The sequence below is a fragment of the Myotis davidii genome, unplaced genomic scaffold (genome assembly GCF_000327345.1).
Source record: "Myotis davidii unplaced genomic scaffold, ASM32734v1 scaffold168, whole genome shotgun sequence".
Taxonomy (NCBI): domain Eukaryota; kingdom Metazoa; phylum Chordata; class Mammalia; order Chiroptera; family Vespertilionidae; genus Myotis; species Myotis davidii.
Window position 1 is genome coordinate 4,018,440 of NW_006383016.1, and position 11,922 is coordinate 4,030,361.

Below are 11,922 nucleotides of genomic sequence, written 5' to 3' on the forward strand. Positions count from 1 at the left end.
CATAAAATTATTTTCGTTGCTACTTCATAACTGTAATGTTGCTGCTGTTATGAATCGTAATGTAAATATCTGATATGCAGGATGGTCTTAGGCGACCCCTGTGAAAGGGTCGTTCGACCACTAAAGGGGTCGCGACCCACAGGTTGAGAACCGCTGCCTTAGCGTGTTATCCCCTCAAAAAATGTTTGCACTGAATTCAGATCAAAGTTCTAAGCAGAGTTATTAGGTTCTAATTGTGGGACTTCATGGGGTACCTCTCTGTGTCACCGGTATCTGGTGGGGGGCATGATGGAGAGGTGGACTAGGGTCTTTCTTACACCCATAAGTCAAGCTGGGCTGTAGTCAGACGTAAACCTGGTAGCGACTCACATAAAATAAGCGTGGCCCTGCCTGAAGGCGTCATTAAGCTCCCTGCAGAGAAGCAAAGGGCCGCCTGGCGCGGGAATCCGTGCACCCCTGCCCTGTGAGCCCCTTGTCCAGCCTTTTCCCCAAGGAGCCCTGCCACCCACGTGGCACTTGCCCACTGAGGGACAGAGTAGGGGTTCATAGCCATGAGCGATGAGGAGAGTGCGCACTGAGCGTGTCCCTGGTGTTGGAAGAGCCTGAGAGCAGATGCAGGCGCTGACCTGAGCAGAACCGCCGCCTCTGGCGTCCCGGCCTCTTCCCAGCAATGGATTGTGGGCAAACATCTGCAAAAAAGAAGCGAGTCCTGCTTCGGAATAAACTGTGGAGCCTGGACTGTGTTTATATCTTTCTCGTTTTTGCAGGACACGAGGACTGGCTTAGGAATCTGATTCAGGTGGAGAGGCTGCTGCACTCCGCCCTTCCTCCCTTATTTACCAGACTAGGAATGTGGCCTGAAAATGCCACTCAACTTTATAGGTTTCCAAATATAGATCCTGCTTTAGCTGAAAACAGCAATTGGATTTTCGACTTAGGGAATAATGCCTTCTTTTTTTTTTTCTACGTAGAGATTTTGTAGGGCAGCCAGGTAATTGAAAGATCTGGGAAAAATCAACTCTAGGGAGTTAGAGCTCCCTCTGCTGGGCGTGGTGTAGTAGTGTATAAACCCTCCAGGCTGAGCTGAGCCCAGCGGGTCTCAGGCCAGGACCAACCACAGTGTGATATGTGTTGCCTTAGGTTCCTGGGGTTGGAGGGACAGATCTAGATTTGGGAGGCTGTGGGGGGGATGCTAGAAAATTTCTTGGCTTACAAAGCAGCCACCTTTATTGGTTTACAAAAGACTATCTTGTGCCTTTAGAGAAAAAAATTACACAAATTACATTTCTTTTAAATTGCAATTGTCAGGCCCTAGCCAGTTTGGCTCAGTCTGTGGAGCATGGGCCTGCGGACTGAAGGGTCCTGAGTTTGATTCGGGTCAAGGGCATGTACCTCGGTTGCAGGCTCTATCTGCAGCCCTGGTCGGGGCATGTGTCAGGGCTTACAGGCCAACCACACTATTTGGCTGATGTAGAAGTGAGCTTTTTTATTTCTTTGCATGTAGAAAAAGTAGGGGGGAAAAAGTATCTTACACACACATAAAGTTACCAAATGTTGGCTGGTTGAGATTGCAAACTCTAAAGAGCTAGCTATTAATTTTTATTAAATAATTAAAAAAGAGATAGAGTCCCAAACTGGCAAACTATATGCAATATAAAATTTCCCTTACGGTTCTTTCTTTTTCCTCTCCCCTCCCCCTCTTCATGTCTGTAATAAGTTGACCCCAAAATACTCAATAGACGACTCCCTTTTGAATCCTAGGCAAAATACTGGAGCACGAACTCCCGCGAGATCGAAGGTACGGTGTTTGACAAGAGTGGGAAGGCGGTGCACCGGCTCTTCGGGAAATGGCATGAGAGCATCTACTACGGCGGCCCGTCCTCCTCCACCTGTGTCTGGAGAGCCAGTCAGTATCAGGGGCATCAGCCCCAGGGGATGGTGGGGACATGGGCAGAGGAACTGTGGAGGGGTGGGCCTCAGCGGTGGGCATCAGTGGCCATAGAGTCTCCAGGCTGCTTCTAACTGGGTCTGAGTTGTCAGTCCCTCTTTCATTCACCGGATCAGGTCTGACTCATTCCCATGCTCATCACCAGCACCTCTGTCGCTCTGGGAGGCCCTGGGTTCTATCCCAGAATGAGGCCATAGCTAATGCATGGCCACCGTCTTCCATCAGCACCCAGCCGCCTGTGCCTGTGCCCGGGCACAGAAGGGATATCAGTCAAGGACAAGAAGCGGTTCTTTAGTAGGACAAGAGAAAAATGCTACCGGAAAAGCAGAGTGACCTGGGGGTTCTACAGGAGTCAGGGATTCCCCCAGACTCATCCAGCACCACAGCCACTCTGACCGCGCCTGCCATCCCACAAGGATGCTGAGCCCGGAAGCAGCTGTGGAAGGACCACCAGGGAAGCCAGGCCTCCCTAACAGGTCCCCAGAGCATGCAGACTTTAGTTCTTCTCCGAAGTGTGTTTCCCAGTCATGGTCACATTATAAACCCCTCGTGCTGAGAGACCACCACTAGGATAATTTGGGCCAAACAAAACCAAACAAGATAACCATTCTAATGGTGGCTTAAAGCATGAGGCTATGTGCCAATACTTAATAATAAGCGAGGGGCAGGGGGCCCAGGGTTGCCGAGAGGCACCCTGTTTAGGGAGCACAGATCATCGAGGGCACCTCCTGTGACTCCCAATATGACCATGATGTTTCCCTCGTGGATGTAAATGTATCTTATCCCCACGGGGCAGCTCGCCGAGCAGGGAGAAGGGAGGACAAAAGAGCTTTCTCCGCTGTGTCTCTCCTTCCTCAGGAAGGAAGGGTTTCCAAGGGTCCCCCAGGAAATGCCTTTACATTTTGTCAGCTTGAAGCGGGTCCAGACCCATCCCACAGCAATCCTGGGCAACCGGGTAGGCAGGAGAGAGTCGGATGGGTAGGTGCATCCGCGAGGGAGGACACAGTGCCGTCTGACCAGAGCGGTCTCCATTAGCAAGGAAGGAAGGGAGATGCTGCAGAATGGGCAGCTAACAGTGTCTCTTTCAGAGGGCGGCGGCCTCATCCTCCCCCACCACAGCGGTCATGTGCAGTGAGAAGGGATTGGTGCCGTGACCGCCATCCTAGCTACAGAGGCTCAGGGGCACACGTGACATCCTGCAAATGAAGCATTCACTTTCCTTTGCTTAAAGTGTGTACCACAGAGCATAGCTACGTCCCCTCTGGGTGCTAAAGTGGAACCCTGATGATAGAGCACTATGTGAGCTGCTGCTCTTGTTGTCAGTGTTGTTCACTGACTTCCGGTCTCTGCCTGGGCCATGAGCATCCAGGCCCATCTCCAAGGAAAACCGCTGTCCTCACTCTGGGGGAAGGAGACGGGAATAGATGTTTGAAGGCACATTAGGAAGCTTTGGAATGATTTTCATGTTTAGGACACTCAGAACATTAGACCTAGAATTTGACAAGAAGGACTTCTGAGACTTCAAAAATGGTCTGGGGGAAAAAAAGGCCTGGAGAAAGTTCATGGAAAATATTTGTATTCGCGTATGTGAGCAACAAGAGCTTGCGCTTTGAGTGATTTCATTAGCCTATGTTTGACTTACCCAATATGTAAATTTGGGCATTTTTAGCTTGATGTTTAGCTGGAATTCAAGTTAGGGAAATACGTCTCCATGAATCTGCTCTGACAGCTATAACAAAGTACCACATACTGGGTGGCTTAAGCAATAGAAATTTATTTTCTCATAGTTCTGGAGGCTGGGAAATCAAAGATCAAGGTGCTGGCACCTTTGGGCTCTGGTGAGGGACCTCCTCCTGGCTTGCAGGCTGCCAACGGCTCAGGGCCCCACCCTTCTGACCTCACTTAACCTTCATTACTTCTTTAGAGGCCCCGTCTCCAAACACAGCCACACGGAGGGGAGGGCTTCACCCTGTGAATTCTGGGAGGATACATTCAGTCTGTAACATTCTGCTTCTGGGCATCAGATTCCTGTCCTGCTTACAGGCAAAATCTATTTATTCCATCCCAACAGCCGCCCAAAGCCTTACCTCATTTCAGCATCAACTCTGAAGTCCAAAGGCTCATCTGAATATCATGTCAGATGTGGGTGAGGCTTGAGGTGTGATTCATCCTCTCCAGCTGTGAGCCTAGGAAACCAAAATGTGCTTCCAAAATACAGTGGTGACAGGCAAAGGATTGGCATTCCGAAGGGAGACATGGAGGGATGACAGGCCCCAGGCAAGCCTGAACTAGCAAGGAAAAAATGTCATTAGATCGTAAGGGTCCAGAATAATTCTCTATGGTTCCACGTCCAACCCTCTGGGCCCACTGGGGCAGTGACCCTGCCTCCACCGTCCCCGGCTCTGGGTGGTGGCCACCGGCAGGCTAAGCTGCAGCAGTGGGCCCACCCTTTGCCAGGTGGCGGCAGCCCCGCCCCTAGGTCTGTGCCGCCTGGGCCTGCCCTGGAAGCGGCAGCCTGGGGGCCTCTGAACCTCCCCAGCCGCTCGCCCCTTGGCTCCTGTGCAGCCGGAGCACTCTGTGGTCCCCGCCTGGGAAATGCGAGTGACCCGGTAGCTTTCTTCCCTCTGTCCCGTCGTCTCCGTCCCCTCCGTTCCAGCGGCTGTGTTTGTGCCAGCATAATCCCTCCATTCCTGGCTTCTGCTGAGATGGTTTTACATTAAAATATGTGAGAAGAAGGGCAGGTATGGAAGAAAGAATAACGTTTATTGACCACTTGCTAGGAGTTCAACTCTATTTTAGGGAGTAGACAGAGTTTTAGGAGAATTTGACGTCTCTCAAATGAAAAATGGATTCTCTAGCCCGGCCGGAGCAGCTGGGTTGGTTGAGTGTTGTCCTGTGCACTGAAGGGCTGCCAGTTTGATTCCCCATCGGGGCACATACCCAGGTGGCAGGTTCGATCCCCAGTCAGGGAACTAGTCAATGTTTCTCTCTCTCTCTCTCTCTCTCTCTCTCTCTCTCTCTCTCTCTCTCTCTCCATGTCCTTGGGTGAGCATTTTAAAGAACACACCTGGATTCTAGAGTGGCAGTCTTGTTTGTCAGGAAAATGGACCAAGAGCTTTTTTTTCATGTTTATTTTAGTAAATGAACAATTTTTATAGCTTAAACAGTCTAGAAATTTCACAGTGTTTTATAAATTTGCTGTGCGACCATACAGCGGAGGCATTATCCTTGTAGGTAGGAGAAAACTTGCAGAGAAGAAAATGTATAGGGCAGTGTTCAGCCTCTGCTTGCTAACCAGGATATTTTAATAGAAATGGAAGAGTTCAGAGCTGAGAGATGATGGCTGGTCTGAGATGAAAAAGGTGAAGGAATTAAAAAGTAACATAAATGCAATGAAAAAGTAAAGTAAATGAAATGCAAGTTAGGATGAATGATCTCTCTTTCTTGTAGATCCCATGCCCAAAGACTATGAGCAATATTATGGCTTCACACAGTTCGCACTAGAATTAAATGAAATTGATTCATCCTTGAAGACTTTATTACCACCTACTGACACTCGATTTAGGCCAGACCAAAGGTAAGGATTTTTTTTTTCTATCTTTGTCTCCAGAGATGTAAAACTTTTTATAAAGACTGTTATTAACCACTCCCGGGGCACCAGAGGGACCTGAGAGAGAGAGAATGTCATCAGGAATAGAGGGCCAGGGCACATGAAGCAGCCGTGTGGCAGGAACGGAGCCCAGCTTGGCGCTGTGTGTGGCGTGACGTTCAGTCATCAGTAAAGCCCCATTTCTATTGAAGTATCAAAGAAGTGTTTATTTTTAAGAGTTTTATTTTATTTTTTTAAATTTTATTTATTTATTTTTTTATTGCTTAGAGTATTACAAAGGGTATTACATATGTGTAGGAGTTTTACTTGATTCAATAAAAAGAAAACTTATTGTGTGTTGAAAGAATAAAGAGCATCCTCTTCCTCCACCCCTAGAATTTAAATTATTTTGATGCATTGAGAGCTAACTTTTGATTCTTTGTTTGCAGCTAACAAGCTGTGCAACATATAAGTCTTTTAATCTTTCTCAGCCTCAGATTTCTACTTTATGAAATGGAAAGAATTATCTCTCCCCCAAGGCCTTTCTAATTAAGACCCAAAACCCAGAAGAAAAAAAGGGGGGGGGGTAAAATTTGACTTTATTAAAAGAAAGAGAGAGAGAGAAAGAGAAAGAGAAAGACCCATCAACACCCTTCATGGCAAAGTAAATAAAATACATACCCAAAGTGAATAGATAAATGACAAACTGAGGAATCTGTACTTGCAACTCATTTCATGAATTGGTTCTAGAAATCAAGATCAACTCATTTTAAAAATGGACATAAGGAAATGAATAGGTCACAAAATAAGAAATGCAAATGTCCCTTAAACATGAAAGATGCTCCATCTCACTCAAAGAAATGAAATTTTTAGAACCCCATTGATGTCCCATTTCTTAACCTATCAGATAGCAAAGACACAAAAGTGTGGTGTACGCTGAGGCTATAGGGCAAAGGCGCACTAATAACATTGCTGGTGGCAATGTAAATGGTATAATCCCCATGAAGTGCGATTGGTTTTATATATATATATTACAAGCTCACCCTTTAACCCAGCAATCTCACTTCTAGAAATTTCTCCTTACAGGTACACTAACCCACGCACAAAATGACAGATATACATGGTCATTCATTGCAGCATTAATGATAAATTACATTTAAAAATTGGGAGCATCCCCAATGTCTGTCAGTAGGAAATTATTTAAATAAATTCAGGTATGTCCACACAATTGAATATTATGCAGCTAATAAAAAATGAAGATGTCTGTGTGCTACCAAGAAAGATCTCCAAGATATACAGCGTGGAGCAAAAGTAGGTTTATAGTTGTTCATTTAGAAAATAATAAAATAATTAATACAAGAATAGACTCTGTTTCGGGTACTCATAACTGTAAAGCTACTTTCTCCCCACCCCGCATTGTTAAGTAAAGGTAAAACAAGCCTTGGCCGGCTTTGTTCAGTGGTTAGAGGTCGGCCTGCGGACTGAAGGGTTGCGGGTTCCATTCCAGGTCAAGGGCACGTACCTCGTTTGCAGACTCAATCCCTGGCCCAGGTTGGGTGCATACAGGAGGCGACCAATCAATGTGTCTCTCTCACAACAATGTTTCACTCTGTCCTCTCTTCTTCCTCCTTCCCATCCACTCTCTCTCTTAAAAAAAAAAAAATCAGTGGAAGAATATCCTCGGGTGAGAATTTTAAAAAAGGTAAGCCCTAACTAGTTTGGCTCAGTGGATAGAGCATCGGCCTGTGGACTCAAGGGTCCCAGGTTCGATTCCAGCCAAGGGCATGTTCCTTGGTTGCAGGCACATCCCCAGTGGGGAATGTGCAAGAGGCAGCTGATCGATGTTTCTCATCGATGTTTCTAGCTCTCTGTCCCTCTCCCTTCCTCTCTGTGAAAAATCAATAAAACATATTTTAAAAATAAAAAAAGGTACAACAAAAGAAGCCACAGCATAGACAGTATTGTAGCATGCTGCCATTTATATTTTCAAAAGGGAGAGAGAGGAGGTAAGAATGTTTGCTTTATTGGTATAAGGACTCTCTAGATTCTAGAGCAGGGGTGGGCAAACTTTTTGACTCGAGGGCCACGATGGGTTCTTAAACTGGACCGGAGGGCCGAAACAAAAGCATGGATGGAGTGTTCGTGTGAACTAATATAAATTCAAAGTAAACATCATTACATAAAAGGGTACGGTCTTTTTTCTCTTTTTTTAGTTTTATTCATTTCAAATGGGCCGGATCCGGCCCGCGGGCCGTAGTTTGCCCACGGCTGGTCTAGAAGAATGCACTAGAAACTAATAGCAGGGGGTTACCAGCAGAGTGACGATGGGGTGGGCAGGAAATAGGTAGCAAGAATCAGAGACAAGGATGAGTGGGAGACTTTACTCCAAATTACTTTGTATAGACATAATTTTTTGATATATACTAGTATGTATATATCACCAATTTTAAAAATCAGATCTTCCCTGACCTCACAACCTCGTTTTAAGGGTTGGAGAAGGGCCTATGTATAGGAGAGTGAGTGTTTGGAATATCCAGTTTGGACACCTGCAGTTTCAGCAGTAACGTTGCTACATTCCGTGGGTTTGAGTTCCTCTATTTGTCCCTCCACGCCTCAGGTTTCTGGAAGAAGGGAACGTGGAGGAAGCCGAGGTGCAGAAGCAGAGGGTTGAGCAGCTGCAGAGGGACAGGCGGCGGGTCTTGGAGGAGAACAACGTGGAGCACCAGCCGCGGTTTTTCAGGTGAGTGCCCAGGCCTGTGGGTACTGGCCGGTGGGTGCTGGCGGCACCTGATGCTTCTGGTATGAAGAGTGAGCAGGGGTGTCTCCTCCCCAAATAAGAGGTCCTTGGTGTGTTCCCAGCTTCAGAGTGGTGACACCTCCCCTCTGTGAGGGCCGACCTTCTGTGACACTGGGCTCGGCTGTCCCAGCCTCTTCCTCCCCAGCGGTCCTGTCTTCTTGCCTCCTTTGCCGTGTCTCAGGCCGTCTAGCCCAGTGAGTTTGCAAGGAGGTGCTCAGTGAGTGCGTGTGGGAGAAGCAAGGAGACCGCCCTCACCGGGCCCCCGAGGCCGGCCAGCTTGTTAAATCCATGTCTGAGCGTGGTCCCCCACCGAGGTGTGTTTTACTCAGCAAGAGATCATTAAGGATCACCCCACTGCTACCAACATGGAACCAAGTGTCCAAACTGCAGAAGTTCCAGTGCCCTTGGGCTTGGATTTGGAACATGTACTATTCATTTTAAAGTAACTTGCCAAGAAGGTCCCATTAAAAAAAATAAAGCTGTAGAAGAGGCATCAGAGGTCATCAGCCCTTCGCCGCCTCTTTTATTTTAACAGGGAAAAAAAAAAAGCCCAGCCTGTGTGGCTCAATGGTTGAGTGTTGACCTGTGAACCAGGAGTCACGGTTCGATTCCCAGTCAGGGCACATGCCCTGGATGCAGGTGTGATCCTCAGTGTGGGGCATGTAGGAAGCAGCCAATCAATGATTCTCTCTCTCTCTCTCTCTCTCTCCCCCTCTCCCTTCCTCTCTGAAATCAATAAAAATATATTAAAACACACACAAAAAGAAAGAAGACCCAGGGAACGGGGGTTAGGAGGAGGGGGGTGTGACCTGTGGAAGGACCCCGTGGAATGTCCTGGACTGGGGCCTGGCTCTTGGACTGCCAGGCCAGGCCTCTATATGGTTTTAGGGGTTTTGTTAAATATTTTCTTAAATCAACATTAAAACAGGCACTTGTGGAAAAGCCAGGAGCTCCTGCCCTCACTCTTCCTCTGAGTCTTGTTTTCAGGGCAACCAGGGTTTTTTTTGTTGTTTGGGTGGATTTGTTGTTTTTGTTGATGATGGTTTTTAATGGACAACAGAAGCACTTTTAGGAGGAATTAGTTACTAATCTACCACAGCAGCAACAAAGTATGTTTTCCAAAACAGCTAAAGAGCAATAAGTAATGTTCTGTCCCCCAAATACAATGCTTTTTTCTCCAAAGCTGATGTGGATTTTGCCAGGTCCCTTCTGATCACTTTTACAAACTCAGGAGGTGAGCAGGTGAAGATTAACTGGCTAGAGTTTCATCCCAAAATATTCATAACTTCATATAAATATTTTTAAAAATAAGACCGTAGCCCTAACTGGTTTGGCTCAGTGGTGGTAGAGCATTAGCCTGCGGACTGAAAGGTCCCAGGTTCGATTCCGGTCAAGGGCATGTACCTTGGTTGCAGGCACTTCCCCGGTAGGAGGTGTGCAGGAGGCAGCTGATCGATGTTTCTCTCTCATCGATGTTTCTAACTCTCTGTCCCTCTCCCTTCCTCTCTCTAAAAAATCAATAAAATGTATTTTTTTAAAAAAAAAAAGACCTTAAATTATTTTTTAAAGCAAGTTATAGATAAATGGCTCAACTGATACACACATATACCCTTAAGAAGGTCAATTCTTTTTTCCCCTCATAAATCACCTAGTGTCATCTTTAAACAAGGAGAGTCTGCATTCATAAAGGTGCTCGTTACAGTATTTCTCAGAATCATTAAACGTTGTGGGTCACCGAACTGGCCCAAGAACTAGGTAAGGAGATTCATCAGCTTGGTCTAATGTGAAAACATCAAAAATGACTCACAGAGTCTGTGGGAGCCGCTGGGAAGCAAGTGAACATTAAGTGCAAACTATGAAGTGTCGCCCAGGCTGTCCTGCGTCTCACTCTGTCTGCAGTGGCAAAGGACAGCACAGCTGTGGCCGAGTGGCCGTGGCCCCGTTTCCTTTGGGTTTTCTATGAAGTTATCAGCATTGGACAGGAGATGACAGAGAGGACTGTGGGGCCTTGGGTGTCTCCATTCACACCGTGAGGAGCAGTGACAGTGTCACCGGGAATTTCAAGTGGAAACCAGAGCTTGGGCAGCATCAGGCCTCTGTTTCGCAGTGAAGGATCCGAGATGCAGGCTGGTCCCTGTAAACACATCCCTGTGTTAGAGCAGGGGGACATTGGGGGGGGGGTGTTCCTGAGAGTGGAACAGCAGGCACTCACTGCTTTTGCTCCTAAAACATGATAATATCCATTGAAATTACAAATACACGTACTCTTTGACTCAGCAGTTCTACTTACAGGAATTTTTACTGTAACTGCTCATGTATATATAAGATAGGATATTATACATTTATTATCTATAATAATAAAAGTGTAATATGCTAATTAGACCAGACAGCTGAATGATCATCTGGACGAAGCCGGGACTGCGAGGGCCGAGCCCCTTGCATGAATTTCGTGCATCAGGCCTCTAGTATTATTATAAACATGATTATAATAGCTAGAGATTGAAAACGACCTCCTAAATGCCCACCCTGCAGGTTACCTGTTAAATTGCAGCCGTCCCTGCAATGGTATATTAGATAGCTGTGTTTTTTTTTAAATGAGGAATCTCTTATTGTTGGAGTCACCAAACTTTTTCTGAAAAGGGCAAGTGGTAAATATTGTTAGCTTTGCAGGCCATGAGGGCTCAGCAGTGATTCCTCAAGCCCGTGCTGCAGCATGAAAGCAGCCACAGACAGTACTCACACGCTGGCAAGATCATATTCCAGTAAAACTGTGCCACACAGGCAGGCAGGCAGAAGGCTGGAATTGGGCTTTGGGCTGTAGTTTGGTGACCTTATTGTGACACTGGAAAATGATCTCCAATATATATTGTTATGTCAAAAACTCAAGGGATAGGACGCCACAGTGCTACCCATTGAGTGAAAAATGGGAGAGGGGTGGAGTGTGTGTGTGTGTGTGTGTGTGTGTGTGTGTACCTCACGCATGCATGAAATTTCTCTGAAAGAATGAAGCTGATGCACTATTGCTTCTTGGGGAACTGGGAGACAGGAGTAGGAAAACTCTTCTAGCTACTTACCTTTTGCATCTTTTGATCTTGGATTTACATAATATATTATGTTGTCCAAGAATGATGAACCAAGGCAATTCTCTCCAGACCGGCATGGCTTCCTACTCCTTTTGTTTTTCATGTTAACTTCTCACTTGATATGAGCAACCAGGTTGGCTCAGTTTTACGCAGTCATGCACAAGGCAGTGGCTGTCTTATCGCAGAAGCGCCGTGTTTGACAGCCTCTGTGTGTGAGAACAAAGTCAGAAATAAGAGAGAGGTTTCCAGGTGTGCACGTCCCTCGCGGCTGCAGGACTGGGCTGTCAGGGGCCTTGCAGGCATGTGAGGACGGCAGCGGGCCGGAGAGGAGGAGGGGGAGGGCGGGAGAGGACAGGACTGTCCAGAGCCTCACGACCTCCTTACCTCCCACAGGAAATCCGCTGATGACTCCTGGGTGAGCAACGGCACCTATCTGGAACTGAGGAAAGATCTCGGTTTTTCCAAGCTGGACCATCCTGTCCTGTGGTGAAAGGGGCAAGAACGA

At 46.9% G+C, this 11,922-nt stretch overlaps 1 protein-coding gene across 9 annotated transcripts in view; it reads left to right on the forward strand.

The window, feature by feature from the left end:
* OSBPL3 (oxysterol binding protein like 3) overlaps positions 1 to 11,916 on the forward strand; it is a 146,236-nt gene extending 134,320 nt beyond the window's left edge. For all 9 annotated transcript variants that reach the window (XM_006779002.2, XM_006778999.1, XM_006779006.1 and 6 more), the window contains 4 exons: positions 1,762 to 1,906; positions 5,399 to 5,525; positions 8,155 to 8,277; positions 11,811 to 11,916. In XM_006779002.2, coding sequence (XP_006779065.1) covers positions 1,762 to 1,906; positions 5,399 to 5,525; positions 8,155 to 8,277; positions 11,811 to 11,907 — 492 coding nt within the window. In that variant the 3' untranslated portion in view covers positions 11,908 to 11,916. The remainder of the gene's footprint in view (positions 1 to 1,761; positions 1,907 to 5,398; positions 5,526 to 8,154; positions 8,278 to 11,810) is intronic.
* Positions 11,917 to 11,922: the final 6 nt, after the last annotated feature.